The 25,041-nt window shown below is 36.6% G+C and overlaps 1 protein-coding gene across 2 annotated transcripts in view; it reads left to right on the forward strand.

The window, feature by feature from the left end:
* The window catches only part of CPSF160 (cleavage and polyadenylation specificity factor 160), a 284,561-nt gene that overhangs the window by 185,148 nt on the left and 74,372 nt on the right, over positions 1–25,041 (forward strand). For both annotated transcript variants that reach the window (XM_089809086.1, XM_089809085.1), the window contains exons 16-17: positions 1,859–2,055; positions 23,707–24,488. In XM_089809086.1, the coding sequence (XP_089665212.1) occupies positions 1,859–2,055; positions 23,707–24,488 (979 nt within the window). The remainder of the gene's footprint in view (positions 1–1,858; positions 2,056–23,706; positions 24,489–25,041) is intronic.

Raw genomic sequence — 25,041 nt, forward strand, 5'->3', positions numbered from 1 at the left:
TTGTTTCCACAAAATCCCTTCACTTTTGTTCCTTTCAACGTTTTAGCATAGTTCTAGGGAATGGAGCATAGTCCTTACTTTTGCATTTTCTTTTCTATTTGAGAAGTTGCGAAGAAATCTGATTAAATTCTGTTAAAAGCAGCTGGAATTGAAAGCACTCTCTTGATATTTGTAAAGTTTGTAAATACTATCTTGATTATTGATGTATACTATCTTGGCTGTTGTTTTATGCTTACAACCTGTTTTTGCCCACTCTATAATGTCAAATTATTTTCTCACTCTGGGTGCTGTAGATATGATTTGTTTTAGAGTTTAGGGTTTCTTAGTCTCTCCGGTCCCAAGTGCAGTTAACAAGTGCAGATACAGTTTTTTTTTTTGTTTCACTCCCACTGTAGGTTAGTCGGCTGTCAGAGTTAGGAGAGTATTTAAAGGAGCACCTTGTTTTCTTCTAGAATTGTCAAGTTTGCCCCACTTAGCCATGTATATTCTTTGGTGGACATTTTTAGAACTATTATTGATCTCTTTTTCTTATTGTTGATGAATATGACATTTTTTTTCTGCCCTGAGCGTTGTTTGAGAATTGTAGAAATGGCGGGTCATCTTGAGCTTATTGAGGAAGTACCAGAGATGTCCCCAGGGCATTATTTGATGTACATGGCTAGCCTTGGGCATTTTCGGAGTTTTTGTGATTTATTATTTTACTTCCTGTCATGGTTGATGATAATATGATTTTTAAGTCTTTCCCAAGCCTTCTTCAAGACATGTTATAATGGTGGTCACCAGGATTGAGCATGTCCAAGAAGTACTCAGGACTTTCCCAAGCATGCTGGGGGCAGGGACACGTTTCCTAAACCAAAAGGAAACAGAAATGCCTTTGATATAGCTCTCTGAGAGGGTGAAATATCTCATTGACAGCACGTTTGATTTCTAGAAACCAGGGTATGGCAAGGAGATGTTTTTCTCCCATCCATTTCTTCAATCTTAGAGGGGTTTTTACTTCAATGCAGGGGGACTAGTGGTGCCTTCCCACATAACAGTTTTGTAAAGTCAATTTCAAACATGTTCAACTTTAATTCAAATGAAAAGCATGTAATATATTTGTAGATAAAGTCTCAAAATAACCCTATTGTTAGTCCATGATTTGTTAGTTTGGTTAATTTAGTTTCATCAAATTGCAAAACTGGCGCACAACCTATCATTTGTTCTCAATGGATTACGGAGTATGATCTGAAACATTAAATTTTAAATTTCACATGCTTAAATCCAGAATCATTCACAATCACTAAGTAGATTCTGTTTGCTGGCATACTTTTCATGAGAGACATTTATATAACTTCATTATATGCATCATTCTAGACATTGTTGGTTTGCAGCTCTCTCTCTCTCTCTCTCTGCCTGCACTCTTTTATGACCAGGTGATCTCACTCTTTTATGACCAGGTGATCTCTAGAGTAAAATAAGCAGGCTCTTATTTTGAAACTGAATATATAATCATCAGTTTTGGCAGGCATTATTAACTATTGTGGTCGTTCAACTCTTTATATCTTGATTTTATTCCAGTAATAGGAATCGAGGATTTCACTCATGTTCAATTAGCTTTTCTTGTGCTTGTATTTGTAGTTTGCTATTTTCATACTTTGAATTCTGAAATATCAGAGTCTAGGGGGTTTTCAACTCTTCCATTTCAATATGGTATGTGAATAGATTTTCAAGTTCTATTGACCAACCTCCTTGTCTAATAGACATCAATATACTTCATCTAATTCTTTCGATAATTTCTATGTTTACTAATGCTGAAGTGGACTGAAAATGGGTGGTCATGTTAGTGTCATAATTGACTTTTACTGTGATTTTGCAGACGCCGTGTTGTACAAATATATGCACGGGGTGTTCGTATTCTTGATGGTGCATATATGACCCAGGAGTTATGCATTGAAGTTCCAAATACTGATACAAGTTCAAGTTCTGATAAGGCTGCAGTATCAACTGTATCGATTGCAGATCCATATGTTCTACTCAAGATGTCAGATGGAAGTATTCAACTAATTGTTGGAGGTTATTATTCTTTTTAATCTACAGCCATGTCTATCAGGCTGCCTAAATATGAGGGTCACTGACCGAGAATTTTACACCTCTTAAAAATCAACTATGTCAAACAATTAGAAGGTTTTCAGTAGTTTATTATTTCTAATAATTGTTAATGGAATAACATAATAAAATTAGTATTTTCATTTGAGCTATTGTGAATATAACAGTTGTCTATTGTCCTGAAAAGGATGGTGTTTCAGTTTTTCATTTGATTTCAAAATTGTTCCTACTTGGTTTGTTATGTCTTTCAATTCACTGTAATCTAAACATGCGTTAGATGAATAAGTTTCTATCCTGTCGTCAGCATTTATCCTGATATCTACCTGACCTTGGTTTTGGCACTTGTGTTTACATTTGCTATGAAGGTAATGGGTTTGCTACCAGATGTACGTTTAGTCTGTATACTCATTTTCTAAAGGAAAAGCAGTCAACCTGATGGGCAAGGACTTCCAGTTTTTGATGTTATCTTTAGGGTCTTTAAAAGTAATAACATTTTTCCATGGAAAATGGATTTAGTTTCTCTAAGTGCACTTGTGTTAATTTTTCTTGCATTCTTTAACAAACTTACATAGTGGTGCATTGTTTTAGTTAATTACAATTTGCTTATGCTTGTCTCCTAACTTGTATTTTACCTGCTCTTTTATATATATATATATATATATATATATATATATGTATATGTACTGTAATGAGTCAAAGCTAAGTCACTTTTGGCTGGAGCTCAGAACTAGTGAGACTGCATTTTGAGGGGCCTCATCCTGAGATATGATCGACATTAACACCCTTATATCTCTTTGTGTCGTCCTTATCCTTAAATCTCCTCTACCTCACTCAAGCAAGTTGCATGCAGGTGTGTCTTCATTATCTACATGTGGGTAGCTCATTATTTCTCCCACAATGCAGTCAGGCAGCCTGCGGTGCCAACCATTGCAGCAACTCCTTATTTATTTCATTTTGTTCGCTTGTCTCCTTATCTCTCCATGGTGGCCTCTGTGAAGGCTATTGCCACCGCTGCTGCCACCAATGCCAGGGGTGCCTGCGAGTTGAAATGCATGAGTTTTGAACTTGTGACCTGCCCATACATGGGCTTGGGGCTTCACCGTTATGCTGCATGCTCATGCCCCAATGCTTTTGATATATTATTACATATACTCTGTTTTTATTAATAAGGAAAACTATAAGTGCAAAACCCTAGATGTATAAAAACTCAGACAGGCCATAAAATTATACGTAGACCCTAGCTTGAGAGGCGGTACTCAATTGAGCCCCTATTGGAGCTAAGGGGGCAATATGGAGAGAATTCCTTTGACCAAAGAGCAAGATGGCCTGGGGCTGTTCAAACGAAAGTCAATGCTAAGTGATCTAATGTTCAATGAGATTTCACTCATCAATTTAGACAGGCATGCGAGGCTTGCTGGGGTAAAGGATATCGTTTATTAATCATTTTTTATTAATGATTAACAGTTAATTTAGTAAATTATTAACAATACTATTAACTACAAAAGATTAATTGCTAATTTAACTTTAATATTGATAATTTAATATTATATTATAATAATTTTAATTATATATCATAAGCCCTATAAATATTATTATACTTACAAAAATGTTGGGAAATATGTATATTATGTCTTGCATAGTTACCCGGCCCTGGGGGATGGGGGGATGTTCGGATAGGGGAGCAGGTTTCCAGGTAAGGGGACAAAGGGGCCTCAATTTGGGGACGATGGGAAGGTGGGGGGCGGGTGTATACCATGTGGCACTTAAAATGCTAGTTATGGAATTATGTATAACAATATAAGACAAAGATGTAAAATAATAATTTACTAATTTTTTAATAGTTGAACATAGCATTGAACAATGAACATGAAAGTGGAACATTGAACAATAAATATTAAAATTCTAAATACTTGATTGAGAAAATGGAAGAGTTCTAGCTTCTATTATATGAATTTTAAATAAAAATAGTCATAGATATCAAAGTATGAGTATCTCATCATATAGATGATTATATTGAGCAACATGATATGATGTTCAGTCCACCCAATAGAATATTAAAAAATGTTTTATTTTTATAAACAGACTTTTTTTTTTGGTTGCACAAGGGACACCCAGCTGTCCCCTGGAGGGGTCAGGGAACTTGTTCTTGTCCCCTAGTCTCCTCAGGGGAAGCCATGACATTCCCTTGTCTCCGCTAGAACAACGGTTGACTGATGGCACCATTGGAGATGCCAGAACTGTATATATATACTATAAAGAATAGTGATGGTTGCACAGATACAACATTTTTTTCAGGTTTGATACATTTCTATATAATTACTATAAAGAATTTATAAATTTTTTAGAATCGTAAGTACATTTGATAGTATGATTCTTTAGCCTTGATTAATGCCATATTCTAAAATGATAGCAATAAAGATAAATATTAAATGCCAATTGATAGTTTAAAAGTTTACTTTTATTTCATATGCCACATAAATTAGATCATAAATCTCTAGGAGTCACAGTTAAAATGAATATTATTAAAGTTACAAAATTGTAATAAATACAATGGAGAATTATAATTGTGTTTGATCTTGATCATTCATCAAAAGGATCTTGATCAAGATCATTGTTCGATTAAAGTTTAGCATCATTTGAACCACTTGTACATGCATTGTCACTTCCACTAGGTGCATCATGTATAAGTGTCTTATCATCACCAACATCTGCAATGACTCCAAGAAGCTTTTGAATAGAGGTGTACAAGATGGTACACTTGGAGGCTATCTCATAATATTTCATTACCCCTTCCCTGTATTGTTCTTGCTTATGTGATGGAAGATGCAAATTAGAATGGACATATGCCAAGTACTCTTCTTTTTTAGTGGATAAAGGAGTATGGATGCCAATTGTATTCGGTAGAAGAACTTGCAAAATAAATTTAAGAATATAAGTACTGCACAAACACATTGTCTGATCCTAACATGAACAAGCCAAACTCTTTCCTAACATTTTCTACCGCTAGTGGATCTGAGAAGAATATTTTGAATACCCGCTTCTACCGATTAGCAACTACACTATCTCAGATGGTAGAGTTCTCTGTTGCAAAGAAAGTATCTGTGATATATAAAATTGGCTGTGTAGAAGTGCTTAATGAACCTTCACAAGTCATCTGAACACGATTTTTCGAATTAAAAAATCAATTTTACACAAATTAAAATAGTAAGAAAACTAAAATTTTTACTCAAATGAAACATATTTATTATTCAGCTTTCCTTTAGGAGCTCCAATTTCGAGAAAATTTCAAATATGTCCTATGACAGATAGTGGTTGGTGATGAACATTTGTATCTCTTCAGCCTCAACATACACCTATTTGGTCCAGTCAATTGTTCTTAGTATTAGGCTGAGGCAGTGTCAATTGTGTGATTTACGCTCAATCAATAGCATAACAGTCTGACGATCTTTTGCATTTGTTCTAACTTGCACTACATTTTGAGGGCCCACTTCCTCAATGCTTGACAAAGAATTTTAGCAATAAATGCACCATTCTCAACCTCTCCTTCATGACTCATTACTCTCAAAAACATTGCCCTGTTCGGGGAAACTATAATAATATTTGACAATGGACAGTTTTGCATCTTTCTGTAACGTCCCCTTTCTATGATGGTATGTATTTGCCGTTTTTATGGATGATTTCAGAAATTGGTGTTTTTTGTCTTGATTCCTTTCTAGAGTTCACACATTGACTAAGAATACATTGATCAAATATATTACTCACAAAGATTGTATTTTTATCAGTTTCTTGATTCAATGATATCCTTATCTGCCCGACATCCAATATCGATATGTTTTATAAACTACATATTGATATGAATTGATAAAAAGAGGTGAATGTGACTGAAATATCGTTCCGTCTGTTGTGTTTGAATTTCCTTCACCCATAACGAAATTCTATTGAATGTTCCTTAATTTCTTACCATAGGATGGGATGTGTCCAAGGGGTGCCTCCACTGGCTTACCTTAGTAATCAGGTTTTTAAATTAGCCACCTTGTAATCAGTGTTATTAATTATTAAATCCTTACCAATTCCAGCAGCATAACACCGTTCATAAATGACCAGTAGTATTATCATGCTCCTATAATATGTACGACTCTTCGTGATAGCATTGACTCTATAATTTGCATCCCCTATGTTTATTGTTGATAATCCTTATGTAATTGTTGACATTGTAATTACCATTGTGCCTTTTGCAATTACAGTCAATATTTGCCAGCCTTGATGCTCATGAATCCGTACAATAAATTGGAGCTGCATAAAGGCAATAGTCCTGATATTAATGAATATCGCATGGCACGTGACTCAACCACAGAATATGTGATATAATAATTGGCCTTTAGTATGCCTATATCACAGATATATTATTACATCCGAAAATCTCTGTTGAAATGCAAAGGAACATGATAGTGAATTTATGTCACTACACATTCTGTAGAGGATAGCTTGTTAGATTTGAAGATATTCAGAGAGGTAATACCAATCTTCCGAATATAACATTTTGATTGCCATTTAACATTAGATACAACAGTTCTTATTTGGGAAAATCTCCAATTTTTTATTAGCTCTCAGAAATACAAATTTGTCTAATGGTGGTTTATCTCAAGTCGATATTACTAATTGGTTTATTTATTTATTTATATTTGCTATGTGAATAACACATTATGTTATTATATTAAAGTATTATATATTCTTGTATTTTAGTCGATTATTATATTCATCAATATATAGTATTATATTGTATTAATATATATATTATTAATTTAAATTATCATTTTTGTAATAAATTAGTTACAATAAATTATTATTTTTTATTTTTCTATTATTAATTTTGAAGTTCTATTCTACAAAGGGGACGTTATAGTTTCCTTCCATTAGAAATGGACACTTTGTGGTTCAACCCATGAATCCTTTATGGGTTTCAAAGAGTCCTCTACCAATTCTATGCCTTTGTCCAAGAAGAAGTTACACATTCTCAAAATTTGGGGCCCTTGAACCAATTTAGAGCCTTATTAAATGATTTCATCATTTTTTTTGCCCCTGTGGTGAGTGGACAGCTTTGAATGTCAATTCCTTCACGTTAACAAGTCTTGCTACATCTTGATCGACAATCTCTCTAGACTCATTTTAAAATGTCATTTCCAATAGTTCGTTTGATCTCTTATGTGTAGAGGACACATGTTATTTGGGCATGGACCAAAATGGATAATTCTCTATAGGTTGAAAATAAGAAGGTTGTGGAGGAAACTCCATCCCTTGAGATCCTTTCTTTACCAACGGATGATTTGATTAATGACGTAATGCTTGGTCTTCAATGTATGGCAAGACTTGTACATCTAGGAGGCCTTTATCATCTTTACTTGGACAAGATTTAATGCCTAGTTAGTTATCTTGCACAAATGACCTTTTCTTGTAAGTACCCAAGTCTAATTTGCTTAAAATTTTTGGTTTCATAATATTAGGATTTTTTGAAACATTTGTCATGAGGATCAGACGTGTAATTTTGGAATATGCTTGCTTTGGAATGTTCATGTAATCTAAGAATCATATAACATGTACTCATATGTTGATCATGAATAACAACCATAGTTTGCAGACTCGGACTCAGAAAGTACTCAGCAAGCCCAAAATTTTCAACTCAGAAAAAACTCAGCATATACTCAACAAAAACTCAGGAAAAACTTGGCAACTCGAGAAGTACTAAAATTTAAAATCTCTTAATAGAAACATATTTTTTTGTTGAATACAATTATAAAATGTATTAAATTTGTAATTGACACAAAGTAACGTGACTCAGACACGGCTCGGACTCGGCAAGGGTAACTTGACTCGTGACCCAACTCGGACTCAGAAGTGACTTGGCAGTGACTCGGCAAAGTGAAAAAACCTTGTAATTTTGAATTTTTTTAGGATTTAAAGAACATTGCATGCACCCATTATTGAATAAAGCTTAAAGACACAATAACATCATTAAATAGAAGATAATTTGATCATAATGCACATACTTAAAAGTCAAACATACATCGATTACATAAGTACAATACTACAAAGGTAAATTGCTAAATACTATATTACTAGTAATTAAATAGTAGCTGAAGGAAATATTATAAAAGTAAAATATAGAATCATATATAAAATGATAAATCCATGCAACCCATCAAAATGTATATGTATTATGAAATCCAACACATCAAGATTCAATAATCATCATCAAATGTTCGAAATTTTGATCATATGTTAAGTTAAACAAAAAGTTAAAACAAGACTATAGCTATGGCTCCTAGTCGGAGTCCTCATCATCATCGTCATCCTCATCCTCATCCTCATCCTCATCCTCATCCCCAACCTCAACCTCAACCTCAACCTCAACCTCAGGCTCAGTATAATCTATAAAATGCCACTTAGTAGGGCGTCTAAGGTAGGCCCTGGATGACTAATTAGCCATAGCATCAGCCTTTGAGGTGCCTCTAGGATCAACTGTAGTCTCTGGCTCTACCAATGCCTATGAGGTGCCACTAGGATCAACTGTAGTCTCTGGCTCTGCCAATGCCTGTGAGGCGCCACTAGGAACAATTGGAGCTCTCTGGTCCTCTGCTGCCATAGCCACAGCCTCAGCCTGACCCTCTCTATCTGCCTGGTCAACCCACTGTTGGTCCTCATCATCAAAGACAGGATCAGTAGCCTCAGTGATCCACTTAGACTCTGGATCAACTTCCTCTAGAGTAATCGGAGAGGTGTCACTATCCAAAATCTCCCTAGTCCTAATGTGCAAGTTGTAATGCACAAAGATTAGCCTATTCATTTTCTCCACAGACAACTTGTTACGCCTCTTCGAGTGGATGTGCTCGAATATGCTCCAATTGCGCTCACATCCAGAAGCGCTAGTTGGTTGGCTCATGATGTAGATGGCAATTTGCTGAAGGTTTTTGGTTGAAGGCCCAAACATTTGCCACCATCTATCTGAATTTTGAAAAAAGGAAAAGAAATAAATAGTAGTCTCATTTCAAAATTTGAACTTTAAAGTTTAAAATTAGAAATTTAGAAAATAGATTGTATAAGGCTTAAGCTGCAATTTTTACCTGGCTACAATTTTGTATGACCTTTGCAAATTTGAATTGAAAAAATGGGCCCTGATGCATTATTATAGGCATCCATCTCAAGCAATATATCTGTGGCATTAGTGGCCATCTTTGATATCACAGTGTATAGGCCACTAAGAACCTCCTCATCTGCCTTGAAATTTTCGCGGAAACGGTATGCCAGATTGAGGTAATAGGCTGCTGCATGGATGGGCTTATGTAGCTGATTTTTCCATCTCTTATCAATTATGTCCCAAATAGGGTCATAGTTTTCCTCAACTCCTACATATTTGGCCTTAATAGCCTCCTTAGCCCTATCCATGCCCTCATATATGTAGCTCATAGAGGGCTTCTCCCCATCAGCAACTTGTAGGAGGGCTACAAGGGGCTCAGTGATCTACAAAACAATTAAACAAAAAAACAATTTAGTGAATGATGAAACTTTGCAAAGTTGCACAATGAAAATAAAACAAAAATATGTATGAGATAAATCAATTTATAAAATTTTAAGACATAAGCTTTTAAAATTTAAATTACCTCCACAATCTTCGAACATGGCTTCCAAAAACCTTCATCATCGTAAATGCATTTTGTTGCATCTATCCCTGCAGGGTTGGTGGCAAAGGAGGAGGAATTCCATTTTGGACCAACAAACATTCACTTCAAAGCTAACCTTGAACTCAACAATGATTTTAGTGTGATAAAATTAGAGGCAAATATTGTGATACTGGGACGAGCCAACTCCTTTCCCTTCGTGTATTGGCTCAGTGTGCTGAGGACCAAGGCATGATTATAGATGAACTTACAAATATTTTTGTCCTTAGCAGCACATGATTTCACCCATTCAAGCTTGCCAATATCCTCTAACATGAGGTCGATGCAATGGGCCACACATGGAGTCCAAAAGATTCTTGGGTGTCTCTCCATCAAAAGTTTTCCAGCAACAATTTTAAATTAGTTAGTAAACAATAAATTTTTTTGATGTATTAAAAAACTTTTAATTTTCAAAATTTAATGAAAAACTAAAACAAATTTTTTAAAGCTTAGAAAGTTAGAAGTTAAAATTTTACCTACAGCAACATAATTAGCTGCATTGTCAGTCACCACTTGGACAACATTCTCTTCCCCCACCTCCCTTATGACCTCCTCAATAGCCTCACATAAGAATTTTGCATTTTTCACATGTGAGGAAGCATCTATAGACCTCAAAAACATGGTGGATCCTGGAAGTGAAAATTAAACAAAATAATTATCATTCAAGAATCAATAGTCAATAAAACAAAATTTTTGTTATTCAATGATACATTAAATTTTAGGCTTCAAGAAGTAGAGGATGATGAATTACCTCAGCTAGAAACAAGAAAATTTAGGAGGGTCCTATTCCTCCTATTTGTGCATCCATTCGTCATAATGGTACACCCCTTTTGGCTCCAAATCTTTCTATGGTCCTCCAACTCAAGTTTCATCTCCTCAACCATATCTAGTAAGAGGAACCCACTCAACTCATCTTTAGTGGGGGCTTTAAACCTCGCACCACAGATGGAAACAACATCAATCATCCCCTGCTAATAAGGAGTCCTATTACATTTATAAAAACATTTTAATTAGCATATTTCAAATTTTCAACATCAAGTCAGAAGTATAAAATTGAATTTAAATTTTAAAACTTAAAAGTTTAAAATGTAAAATAATCAAATATAAATGAAGTTGAAGTACTTGGCTGCTATAAATGGAATGTTGCAGGAAAAACCAAAACTCACAAATTGCTCTTATTCCAACTTCATGTATCTCCTTATTCCAGCCCAAGCTCTCAAGTGAGGGTTGTGCACCAAGAGTGGAACGCGGTACAAAAAAATTGTCCAACCTAGATTTTTTGACTCTAAGACGAAAGGTAAAGCTAGTACTACAAGAAGGGGCAGCAGCCGTAGCACCACTAGCAGTGCAAGGAATAGATGTAGAAGAAGTACAACTAGCAGCAGCACTAGGACGGTAGAGGGGAAGGGAAGAACCTTCTTCGACACAACCTACTGACTCAGAAACATTTGTAGATGAGCGTGGAAGGGAATTGGAACCAATCTGAGCTAACTCTGCTAATTGTTTTTTTAAAATTATTTTTCTTGTTCATATTTTTCTAAGGCAACATAAAAAAAACATTGAGCCTCAACAGTTGCAGCTCTACAAGGCTCAGTATCATGACCACATATGCCAACAATATGGTATTTCAATCTATTTATCCCCCCACTATTAACGGTTTTCCAAAATAGGCATTTTGTTTGAGTTCCATCTCTACTTAGAAAGTCTATGGTGTACTTCCAACACTCATCTTTTTTATTGCCTTTAGAGAGCTTGGGGTTTTTTTACCTGTAGGAGCCATTATGAGTAAGGAAAAATGTAAAAGTTGCTGCAATAAGACATTTTAGACCAAATATTACCATTTAAGCATTGTATTTTATGAAGATCTAAAGTTAAAAAAAGCCCATAAACATACAAAAAAATTCATTAAAAAAACCCATAAGCATAGAGAAAAAAATCATCAAAATCTAAAAAGTCAACTCTTACCTCTTTGAAATGCTTTGGGAAGTGTTGAGAAGAACTCCTATAAACTCCTTGATGATCTAAATACAAGCTCCAATGTCACAAATGCAAGTTTTTCTCCTCTTCCTTTCAGCTGGTTGCAAAACAATGACACTCTATTTCTCTTCTTCCTCTCTCTCTCTCTTTCTTCTTCTCACAATAGAGTGTTATGAAAGGCCTTTTAGGGTTATAAGCATAACATAGAACAAAAAAATATTAAAAAAACATTGTTTGTGTCATTATTTAACGAAACTTGGCGTTTGCTGCCGCAACTGGGTCAAGTGGCTCGTGACCGCGAGTCACGACGTGTCCTGCGAGTCAGGTGAGTCATGTGACCTGACCCGTCGCTCACAGGTCATGGGTCATTCTAACTCAGTAGGCCGATGGTGACTCGTTGACTCATGTGACTCGCCCGACTCATGGCAAGTCGTGTTACACTGGTAATTGACATTTCAATAGAGAAAATGTATAGTTTTATAGCACTAAAATGATGTGAAAAAAGCATCTAATCCAATGTTTTCCCTGCATCAACATTTTTACCTAGATTTTTTAACGTCTATAAATATGCGAGAGTTAAACTTGAGAGTACTCGCCCAGCCAAAAAACTTGAGAGTACTTGGCAACTCGGAGAGTTCGCAAACTATGATAACAACAATTACTCGAGAAACTTGGAAACATTATAAAGAACATTTCCATTCATTTCAAACAGCAACATAGCAAAGAACAATTTCACAATTCCCTGTTTTGAGCATCAGCATATAAGAAATCAACATGTATAAAAATCTGATCTCCTCTTCAGCCCATGTGTTGTTTGATGACAGCTATAAACTGTCCCCAAGTCCCATGCTGACAATTGGTGAACCTGCCAAGTGTAGAGTGGAAATATCACTCAACTTCACAGAGATATACTAATTATACAAAACAATGTAATTGAGATACATATGAAGTAGAACATAAAATGTACCATTCATACCATAATACCAGTAGGCAAGGAAATGATTTCTTTATTAATACCAAAATGAACATGCGTACATTGACAATATTCCAAGTACTTATAGAAGGGTTGGTTGGTTGGGAACCAACCGACACATTCCTTCACCTCCTAACTACCTAGCTCGACTAGCTTTAACAAGTATTAAACGTAATAGTTGCTTTATTCTGACTATATTTATCCCCCCAAAAAAAGAAGTCGTCTTCCAAACGACTGTTGAACATGAAACAACAAAAAAGAACTTTGACTTCAAGAAGGAGGATGGGAGGACATCCCTGTGCTCGGAGCTCCCCGTAGCCGTTGCAGATCCCGTTCTGCTGTCTTGTGCTTTGCTCGAACACCCTGCAATACCCTTAAAGTATCCATTTTCTTGGCTTCTGATGTGGCGATCTTGCCTTCCAACTCAACTTTCTCTCTTTTCTAGGCTTCCTGCATTGCAACTTTCTTGGCATCCCATTGATGTTGAAGATTCTACCTTTCCAGCCCCCATGCTTTAGCCAGGCTTTTTTTCTATTGAAGTTCCAAGAAGGTTCTTCGAAAGGAAACTTCTATGGCTACAAGAGTTCATGAGCGGTGGTGAGTGTTCCTGTCCATTGGAAATGATAGAACGACTTGTCCACGCAGTGGCTATGTCCTCTGAATATCCACCCTACTCTAATAATCCCCAATCTGTATGGTAGCCAGTTTGCATAAACACGGTCAGTCAATGCTTCTGCTTCTGGTATGACAACCTCCAGATTCTGAGACCTAGCTTGCTGCATTAGCTCTCTAGTAGAATGTTCCATGGCTTGCAACTTTGTGAGAAACAACTCTACCTTGGGTGCAAAAGAAGTCGTGTCTAGAGGTTCCCCACGCTCGCTTTGTATCTCTGCCTATTCTTCAACGACTGCTTGTAAAGGGGAAGACACCATGCCTTCTTCCTCAAGTAACCTATCAGCCTCCTTCAGGACCATATCTGCCATAGCCCTAGCCGTCATACTTTCCTGAGTGTGGATTTCCCCTTGCTGTTTATCCATTGCTCCTACTACTGCTCCTACTGGTTGTACCACAAGAGTAACTAGATGTACTATCTCCGGGCTGGGAGGTATTTGCAACCTCACTTTACGTGCACACTTTCTTTTGCATCTCAAATCTATTACTTTAGTACAGGTCTATTGTTCCAGATAGATTAATGGTGCCAACCTTGGAAGTGACATTTTGGAAATTCCCGCTGTAGGAACTTGTTGCATGTTGCTTGTTCCTTCCTCCACCCTTGCCTGATTTGGTACGGAAATATCTGCCATAGTAGTTCTTTTGGGATCACTAGTCATGTTATGGTAAATCTCTAGGGATTCTGATAATCCATTTGGAAGTGACCCCTCCATAGGTGGTAAAAAAGTAACTCCTCGTGGAGTCCCCTACAAGTGACTTGGGCAGATTTCTGCCTGCTATGAGTCTGAGGAAGATGAATCCGAATTGCTGCCCTCCTCTTCTAAACTCTCTTCATCCTCTTCATCTTTGATCACCACTGTTTGTTTCAGTAACTTTTTCTTTGGTTAACCTCCATTGTGAGATCCTACACCCATGGTATTGAGATGGAGCCAGTATGTCATAGTCGGCTTATAGTGTTCTACTCTATTAGCCGGTACCAGTGTCCCTAGGTGCTCACTTCTCACTTGAGTGCGCATTGCTTCTAAAAATAAGGCCACGACATGACGAGGCATGTAAAAGGCTTTTTCGTATATCAGAAAGGAAGTTAGCTCAGCTATATGCCTGTCCTTTGTATAGATCATCCACTACAGACAACATCCAAAGGGCAATGGCGGAAGTGTGGTTGCCCACGGTGAGCTTATTTTTCACCAAATCTACAATACATTGCCATTCATCATTTGCAATAAAAATTTTCTTGAGACCCTACTGTTCTTCAAAATTCCTTCCCATTCCAGACTTGTAAGATCTCTTTGGCACATTAGTTTCAACCACTTCTTGTCTTCTACTGTCATAAGGGTTCTTTCTAGTTCCTGTTCTCTATTGGGAATTCCAAAAGCCCTTCTTATTTCTTCTGCTGAATAAGACACTGTCACCTATTGTTGGAAATACTGTACTATAGATTTGTGACATGATTTCTCATAACTTGTGATTAAATTCTGTAGTATAGGTTCAAACTCTTTTAATTCAAAAATTGGCATGAAGATTATTTTGTCTACCTCTGCTGTGCCCAACACCTTTTTTAGAGGACGATCCGCTTCTGCTTTCTCCCACCAAGTCCTGCACTCGCTTCCCATCACACTTTCAAACGTAATATTCTCAGCCGTGATTGTGATTTTCTGTGCCATTTTCCTTTTGGTTTTTGTCCTCTTCCTTATCTCCTTTTTTGCTTTCAGTGCCATAGGTTTCTTCCTTTTGGAGTCAATAATGTTCCCTTTACTCGGATTTCCTATTCTTAATTTCACCATTGTGTGTTGATGCGTCAATTCCAAGATTTCTTTAACTGTTTGTATATGCCACCTGTATTAACCTTTCTTGTGATGTGATTGCTTGTAAAAAACTTCCATGTATAGCACTGAAGTCCGTGTATATAGATTGTCACCATACGACCTTGAGTTTCTTCTTGTCTTGGAGATGAGAAGTGCAGCAGTAGGTTTTACTTTTAATGTCTCCTGTCGTACGGACTGTACATTATCTTCCATAGGTACAGATGACCTCACTCGTATGGAATTTTGTACGGATGCTTCCGCTATAGACTCCTCGCGTACAGACTCCTCACATACAGACTCCCCTCATACGGATGCTTTTACGAACTCCTCTGCCTTGTGTCCTCCTGTACGAATTTCTCTCATACTTGTACGGATGTCTGTGCTTGTAGTACAACTGTGGATGCCTACTGCCGTACGGATGCCTGCCATACAAACACCTTTCGTACCTTGTTATTCCATACGGTTATTGTCTGTAAATCTCCTTGTTTGTCCACCCTTTTCTTTTGTTGTATTGATGTCTGTATGACTGCTCTCTCACCTGCTTCTTCCTCTACTTCTCTATCAAGTATGGTGATGTTTTGTAACTCCATCTCTTTTTAAGGACTTGGTTTGATTTTTTCTCCTTGATCACTTTCACTTTTTGCTTCTCGTACTTGTTCCTCTTGCGTACATATAAAATAGCTGCTTGCCAATTTATTTCTTTTCTCATATGCTTGTGACTAAGACCCATTTACTAGGTCTCTGATAGGTTTATTATCTAAAGTAGATAACTTTATTGCCCTATTCTCTTTATACTTCGTGTACTCCACCAGGTACCTTCCTTCTCATTGAGATTCTTGTATTTGAAACATATTACATTCTACGTGGAAAACTTCATAGTCTCCCATTTTTCAGTGGAATAATCCATTAAGGGAACTTGTGTCGTCGTTTGAGTATTCCCCCAGTTTGAGCACCCCTTCCTCATTTGGTTCCATCCCTTCATAGTTTTCTCCTTCGGAGTCTGATGCCAAGTCCTGACTTACTGACTGGTTCCTGAGATCTATGATGTACTTTCATCCTTTAGTCTCAACGGATAACCTGTTTCGTTTCTAGTTATGGATAGCCTTTGCTGCGACCAACCATCCCCTACCTAATAAAGCATCGTACCCTTTCTTCTCTAAAGTGATAACCACAAAATCCAGAAAAAATTGTTGCGTACCGACTATGACTTTTTGCCTCGTCAAGGTTCCTATACTCTTGATGCCATGTTGGTTGGCTCCCACTAGTTGAAATGTCAGTGGCCAAAGTGTACATTTCCTTATTGCCTTCCATGTTTCTTGTGATAAAACGTTTACACTAGAACCTCCATCAACAATGGTATTTAAAAGCTTGCACCCTAATATCTCCATCTCTATTACCGCTGGTGTTCTCCCCATTCCTATAGTGAATAGGTTATTGTCTTTTGTTCGTACTTCTCCTTCCTTCTCCTTCTTTGAAGTTGTCCCTTTCAGGTATGCCCCTTGAGTTAGCACTACCTACAATTAGGGTGGTGTTTCTAATAAATCAGAGATTCTTACTAGGATAGTGGTTTCCAGTACTTGCCTCACCATATTTGGTACACCCCTATTGGAAGCAGGTTTTTTTGGCCTTGTCTTTCCTTCCTCTCTCATGCTAACTTGAATGTCCTTTGCTTCCTGAAATCTTTCCGTCTTTGTGGTAGCATTTGGATAGGTTAATTTTCTAGCTTGCATCCTGGTGACTGCAAGAATCTTGCTTTTTTGGATCTTCAATATCTAACATATTTACCCCCTTCTGTCTCGGGCAATTCACATCCTCATGATTTGTTGGCCCACACCATTTATAAAGCATTCCTCCATTTTGTCACAATCGCTTTGACAATCACGTGCAAAATGTCCCTATTCATTGCATCTCCTACATTGGATCATCGGCCTCCCCTTGGAATCGTATTGGAGTGGACGTCGTGGTGTGTTGTTATTGCTATTTTTGTTGCTATTATTATTACTTCCTCTCTTGTTATTTATGTATCCTCCTAGTGAGGCTTTTGTAATTGTGTTCTTTGACGGAGTGGATAGGGGTGTAGATTGTCCCCCTTGGGTCAGGAATACTTGACCGGTCCTTGTTTTCAAAATTGTAAGGGCAATCTTTAATTGCATGCCCTAGTACCTGACAAATCTCACAAAATGTTTTCTTTGGGCACGCTCCTTTTGTATGGCCTTCTTTTTCACACTCAGTACACCAAAGTTCTCTCCCTTCTTTCTTTTCTTCTTTACTCCCTGCCACTTCCTTCATCAATCGCCTCAAGTCTTTTCTCAGGGCTTGAATGGTTTTGGATTCTTCTTCACTCTCCTCCGAGCTTTCACTCGCGCTTCCATGCCTTCTTGCCTTGGAAGTTTTACGCTCGGTCTCTATGTCCATGGTACAGGTACGTGCATCCCCAAAGGTCGATGGTGGGACTATCTTCATCTTTTTCGTGAGGGATGGTGTTAATCCTTCGATGAACCATCGTTTCTTTAGTCCATTTGCCAGCTTGTTGTCAAGTTTCCCTATTAGCTCTTTTAGCCTTATAATATAGGTTTTAGCGGATTCACTCTTCGCTTGTCTTGTGTTATAAATCTCCATTACTATTTCATCATCATCCCTTAGCAGTTTGAATTCTTCCTCAAAGGCTGTGCGGCTATTACTCCATGTGTTTTTCTCTGTTGCCTCTAGATCGGTATACCAGTCAATGGCAGGGAAAGCTTTTAGCCACTCAACTGGGTCATTTTCTCCGTTGGGTTTCCATATTGTTATGCATGTTTTATAGTGGCAGGCGGCATCCTCCGAGCCATCCCCTGCAAACCTTGGCAATTTTTGTTTGTCTATTGCCATTATGTGGGTCTTTTTGCCTCTTGGTGGAACTCTTTCTTCTGATGGAACTCTTCCTCCCAATGGAATACTTACTCCTTATGGAACACATCCTCCCGAAAGAACACTTCCTGTGGAACTCTGCCTCCTGATGGAACACTCCCTCCTGATGGAATACCTCCTCCCGATGGAATACTTCCTCCCAATGGAATACCTGCTCCTGACTAGAAGTTCGCTCTCGAGGAGGAATTACTGAACGTATCATCTTCTTCTTGACTTTGCTCCTGTTGAAGATTTCTCCCTACATGTGTCTCTAGATTTTTGTATCCCAACTTCCTTGTTGGTGTCTTTGAGATGAGCAAATTTGCTATACCTTCGATTGTATGCTCGATCAACCCTTCTTGGATTCTTGTGGAATCCCCTTGTCCTCCCCTCAAGTTACGACATCTCTCCTCTTGCTATTGGAGATGTAGTATCCTCAAGGCAACTTCTTCCTCAGTTTCTTCTCCTTGTACCCGCCTAGGATATATGTTCGGAATCAGGGGCATGAATCAGTTTTATTGTCTTTTCTCTTTTACTCGGAACAAATTGCATGGTAACAGGTGAGGAATTTCTCCCAGGAGATGGTACACTACTGGTGGTACTGAAAGTTCGTCGCCTACCATACCTTTAGGGACCATTCTCTCACGGGCTTCCCTTTTTTATGTACTGATTGACCGCAACTTCCCAAGCCGTCACTAGATCACATGTCAACTGCTCTTCCCTGGTTATTTCCTCCTCTTCCCATCACTATTTGTTAATTGGATGAGCGGTACAAAGGCCCTTCCCGTTACTCCATCCTGCCGACCTCCAAGTTTGGACTTGGCAATAGCGCAAAATAATGTACAGTGGAAATATTACTCAAGTTCACAGAGATATACTAATTATATAGAACAATGTAATTGAGATACATATGAAGTAGAACACAGAACGTATCATTCATACTATAATAATAGTAGGCGAGGAAATGATTTCTTTACTCATACCAAAATGAACATGTGTACATTGACAATATTCCAGGTACTTATAGAAGGGTCGGTTGGTTGGGAACCAACTGACGCATTCCCTGGCCTCCTAACTATTCAGCCCGACTAGCTTTAACAAGTACTAAACGTAATAGTTACTTTATTCCGACTACACCAAGGATAGCACTAACTCCAGTAAGAAAATTTTGACATTATATCCTTAGTTACTTGGTTTGGACCTTGGAGCTCGGGTGATCCAGATTCGTGCTTGGGTCGGGATTCGAGTCCGAGCAGGGTCCCTAATTGGGACCGTGGGCCATAAAAGTGTTTCAAATTACATTAAAATATCATTTTAAAAATATTTTCAATGTATGATTTTCTTTACAATATTAACATTGATTAATGAGTGAGTATTTAATGTTTATCTTTGACATTTGGCATTGATCAATGCTCAAGTAACATTCATATATTCATACTATGAAATGACTTCGTAAGTTAGTTTTACAGCTATGCATGTTTCTCTTTTTTTTGCATATATATATATATATATATATATATATATATATATATATATATATATATATATATATACATACTCATGAACACACTCATGAACCCAAATGGGAAAGTTTTTTTTGCCTAAACCAATAAACCTGAACCTCGAGCCCGAATCTGTCCCCGAACCTGAATCGGCAACTTAGATTATATCCTCATGTCCTCTTGCTAGTGATGGTCAGCTAGCTGAATGGTGCCAAAATCCCACAAACCGTCTCTGGCACATTTATGTCTTTTTGCCAAGACAAGAAGAAAGGTGACTATGATATGGACCCAGAACTTGTTTAGATGCTCATGTCTAGCCCAATAGGTGAATGGCTGCTACAAAATAGAGTAAATTGACCCAAACTATCACATATTTCAACTCTGGGCTCTGCAAACACAGTTTTATACCATAGTGGCTAACAATCAAATATTAAGTTATCAACCCCCCATGTATCTCCAATGCTCAATCAATGTTTTGACTTGTTGTGGTGTCCCATTCTTTTTCTTATGTGAAAAACCAATTATGGCAATCCACAATAATTTATTTATCCTGCAAGATTTCAGAAATTGTGTAGTTTCCTTGTAATAATGCCCTTGCATGAAACTTGTACAATTTTTCTTGCAAGTTGGCTAGGATAGAAGCCTCACCACCTAAACCAACCCAATAAATGCAGCCACAAATGCTTTGCTAATATAAAAGTTGGTTGAAATAGGCGTTTGTCCAATCAACCAAGAAAGATCCTAAGGGCTTTCTTCACTAGATTTGTTGAACTAAAAGTAGAAGCTCTCATATGGCACTTTGTGATATAAAATAAAGTCACTTATTAAAATAACCAAACTTAAGCATTTAATTAATTAAATAAAAATAATCTTGTGAAGAATAGGACTATTTTAGATTTAATTGATTATTATCTTAAAAGTTAAACTATCTGACTTAGCCTACAATTATAAAATAGGTTAAAATCTTCCATAAATAACTTACTCAGAAGGAGAGGACATTACGATTTCACTCAACTATATGAGCTCAAATATCTAATGTTAGAATAACCACAAATCCAAAAGTAGATTGGACAACCAAGAAACTATTCTACTATTTAAACATATTTTTAAAGGGTGAGGTTGGGTCATCTTTTGATGTAGGGTTGGTTAGGAGAGCTAGAAATGGTTGCCAATGTAATACCTAAGATCTAAGTTACTAGTTTTGCTCCTCAAAGGTGCAATTTGAAATTCGGCTTGTGTCAATGTCGGATTCGGTTCAAATTCGCTCAAAATTATGCCACAATCAAGTAAATTTTCCCTAAATTCTCTTAGAAGGATCCTATAAGAATTTTGGACAAATTTGGAAGACTTTTGATTTGGACAGATGAAGCCAAAATGATTTTAGGGGGATTTTGACTGAAATTGTTATTTTTTACTTACTATTTTATAATGACTTTTTGCCAACTTAGTTCTATTCAACCCTTCAACCCTAAAAGTGACCATTAAAAAGACCAAAAGGGTTGTTTTATATGTGTGTGTGTGTGTGATTTGTGCATTTGTGAAGAAAAGAAAAACTTCTCACCTCCATTTGTGTATGAACTTACTTTCTACTGCTCACACACACGCACACACACACACACACATATACATTCAAAGTTTTGCATTTATTTTCTCCAGAATTTTTACTATTGTTTTTCAAATTTTGTTTGTTTAAATTCTTTGAATGTGTTGTTTGTTGAACTTATTGTATTAGACTAAGTTGCTAGTTGGGTTTTTAGTACAGATGTGGGTTTGAAATTAGTCCATATTTTTGGGTTGAGTTGGGTTCGGATTCATTTTGGGTTTGTTCGCACAAGATTATATATATATATATATATATATATATATATATATATATATATATATATATATATATATATATATATATATATATATATATACATATATATATGTATATATGTATGTATACATACATATATACATGTATATACAGATACACACACACACACGCACGCACATACATGCATACATATATATTTATCTATTTGTAGATTGATCATTGAACACTCCAAGATAGTTGTTCTAAGATTCCTTTCCATTTGTAAGTGTGTGTTGTTGTCAAGGATATCATAGAAGAATTTACTTCAATAGCATTAGGTTTTCAAAGTTTTGCATTTCTTTTCTCATGATTTTTTTCTCTTGTTTTTCAAATTTTGTTTGTTTCAATTCTTTGAATGTGTTGCTTGTTGAACTTATTGTATTAGGCTAAATTGTGAATTCGGATTCTAGTACAAATGTGGTTTTGAGACTTGGGTTCAAAATTAGTCCATCATATTTTTGGGCTGGGTTGGGTTCGGATTCATTTTGGGTGGGTTCGTTCATCTTGTGCGAATGAACCCAACCCAACCCAAAAATATGATGGATTAATTTCAAACCCGAATCTCAAGCCCGTATCTGCACTAGAATCCAAACCGACAACTTAGCCTAATACAATAAGTTCAACAAGCAACACATTTAAAGAATTGAAACAAACAGAATTTGAAAAACAAGAGTAAAAAATCAGGAGAAAAGAAATGCAAAACTTTGACAACCTACCTCTATTGAAGTAAATTCCTCTATGATATGCATGACAACAACGAGCACTTGCAGATGAAAATGAATCTTAGAACAACTATCTTGGAGTGTTCAATGATCAATCTACAACTATATTCATACGATGACAAGCAAGATAAAGTTCAGCAATGGAGGTATTCTTTTCTTTCATTCATAAGATGGAAATTGAGTTTTCTTTTGCCTTTAGGATATCTGGTGTGTTGCATTTTCGGGTTAGAGGGGCAAAGGGTGCTTCTTGGGAAAATAAAGTAAAAGGAAAAAAAAATTTAGGTATTTTTCGAGCCGGATCAATAGGCTGTGGGCGGAACTGTAGCTGAAATTACAGGGGATCAGACCCAGACTGTGAACCTGGTTTGGATGAAAGTGAAACTCAGAGCTTGTTGAGGGAAAATCAGTAGCACAGTTTAAATTAAATAATCAACTAAACTAGGTCTGCTCATAAATTAATAGTGTAAGACAACTTAAAATTTAATCAATTAAAATATTCCCTCTTCAAGATCCCAAATAGGCAAAAGTACCCTGGGAACGTTAAATTTTAGAAGAACATGAAATCAATGGACTCAGTTTTGTGACTGATTTTCTGTTCACCAATATTATTACACATCTTATAAATCAAGGAACTCAGCTCTACTACAGATTCTCATACCTATATATAGAACCCTTGGTTGTCTCAGAAATATTTAACATTATTATAAACTTAAACTGCAAAACTGATTTGAACTCTTTGAACTATTATATCTGTCTAAGTTTTCTTTTGACTATATCTGTGACTGTTGATTGTATTTCATAAAAGGTTTAAGTTTTGTCAGAGTAAAGTCAAAAAATTATAACCACGTTGAAAAACAATCCTGTAAGAACACATATTAGTTATTACCAGTCATTTGATAGCTCTCTTATTTAAATACTGCTTTCTTCAATTTGTCAAGGGTCCAATTTTTAATGTGATTAACTTTTAGATTTTTATACTACCTAGGCTAGCTACTGCAGAGAATCTGGATGCAATCTTTAGTAGTTGGAGTGCAGCAAGAGAACATTCAACTAGCCTTTCCAATAAACATGCGACTTGCATCTGAAATTGATCCTAAAAAGAGTACAATGGTGTTTTAAACATTCTTTTTTAGTATGATGCATTGGACAAGTTGCTTGCCTCACTGGGGATACCATAAATGGATCCAAAGTTTTTTTGTAGTGTGTCAAAACGGATAAAACTTCTTTTGTATTGTTTCTTGGGAACATCTAAATTTTTTTGCAATGAGCATCCTGTGGCCTTATGTTGTCATACTGTCTGGAAACTAGATGGAAAGAACATTAATGATTTTGTCTGACATTATAGTTTATATGGTATACCCTATCACAAAAAGAAATTGTTCAATGATTTTGTAGAATGTTAATGAAACTAACATGTGTAAAATTATTTAAGATTTATTATCTCTTACAGTTGTTACCAGAGGCCAGTTAAAATACTTACTTGGAGTTGATATGGATGTTTGTCGTTGCAGATCCCTCGGCTTGCACTGTTTCACTCAGCACACCACCCCTATTAAAAAGCTCTGCTGACCCTATTGCCACAGGCTCACTTTATCATGATAGAGGACCTGAACCTTGGTTAAGGAAAACTAGCACAGATGCTTGGCTTTCAACAGGAGCAGCAGATGATCTTGAAGGGACAGATGGTTCGCCACAAGACCAGGGAGATATATACTGTATAATATGCCGAGAGAGTGGCAGACTTGATCTGTTTGAAGTTCCGAGTTTTAGATGTGTTTATTCCCTTGATAAGTTTATGTCTGGAAAAAGTATCTTAGTAGATACTTATCTCCCAGATGTGTATGGTGATACACAGGGAACTGCAAAGGAGCAATCAGAAGCTAGTTCAGAGGAAATTAAAAAAGAAGCTGGGAATAAAATGAAGGTTGTAGAAATATGCATGCAGAAATGGAGTGGTCAATTTGGTCGTCCTTTTCTTTTTGCAATATTGACTGATGGGACAATGTTGTGTTACCATGCATATTTATTTGAAGGACAAGATAATTCAGGAAAGGCAGAAGGCACAAGTACAGGAGAGACTGCAACTAACAGTATTAGTACATCCAGGCTTAGGAATTTGCGATTTGTTCGTGTATTCTTGGAATCAATGACAAGGGATGAAGCTGGACCAGAAGCTTTGGGACAAAGGATTGTGAATTTTAGGAACATTGGTGGTTACCAAGGTGCCTTCTTGACTGGTGCACGACCAGCATGGTTGATGGTCTGTAGAGAGAGACTTCGAGTTCATCCTCAGGTAACATAAGATGGTAATGCATGTGTGTAGATTCCATGATTTGTATAGAACTTTCTCTGCAAAACCTTATAGTGATTTTACAAATTGTTATTTGGCAAGTATTTTCAAAATCTAGCATTTTGTGAAAGAACTTTTGTTGCTTGGCATACTTGATAACGTATTTCATGGCACTAATCTGATCCATTGTACTGGCTTGCTGGTGCTTTAACGTGTGCTGAAAACATTCAAGAATTACTTTTTTTGATCAAAATTCTATGAAACACCAAATTACATAAGCATTTATGTTTTCATGTTTGTTTAGACATTTTTTGTGACTGGAAGATATTTTGCATATTCAATTTTTATTACGATTGAATTCATAGACTATTTTCACTTATGGGAACTGTAGTTACCATGTTGTGGAATGTTCTCTGTTAACTTAAATTACAAACTTGAAGTTCTCTCAAGCATGCAGCTGCAAGCCTGGACAATGTGTCTAGAATACACAGCTATATGTGATGGAATTATTGTCATTGATGTCAAAGGAGCCTAAAGAATTGTCATTAATATCAAA

The sequence above is a fragment of the Cupressus sempervirens genome, chromosome 11, assembly GCF_028749045.1.
Source record: "Cupressus sempervirens isolate cs-2001-9-10 chromosome 11, ASM2874904v1, whole genome shotgun sequence".
In the NCBI taxonomy this organism is placed as follows: domain Eukaryota; kingdom Viridiplantae; phylum Streptophyta; class Pinopsida; order Cupressales; family Cupressaceae; genus Cupressus; species Cupressus sempervirens.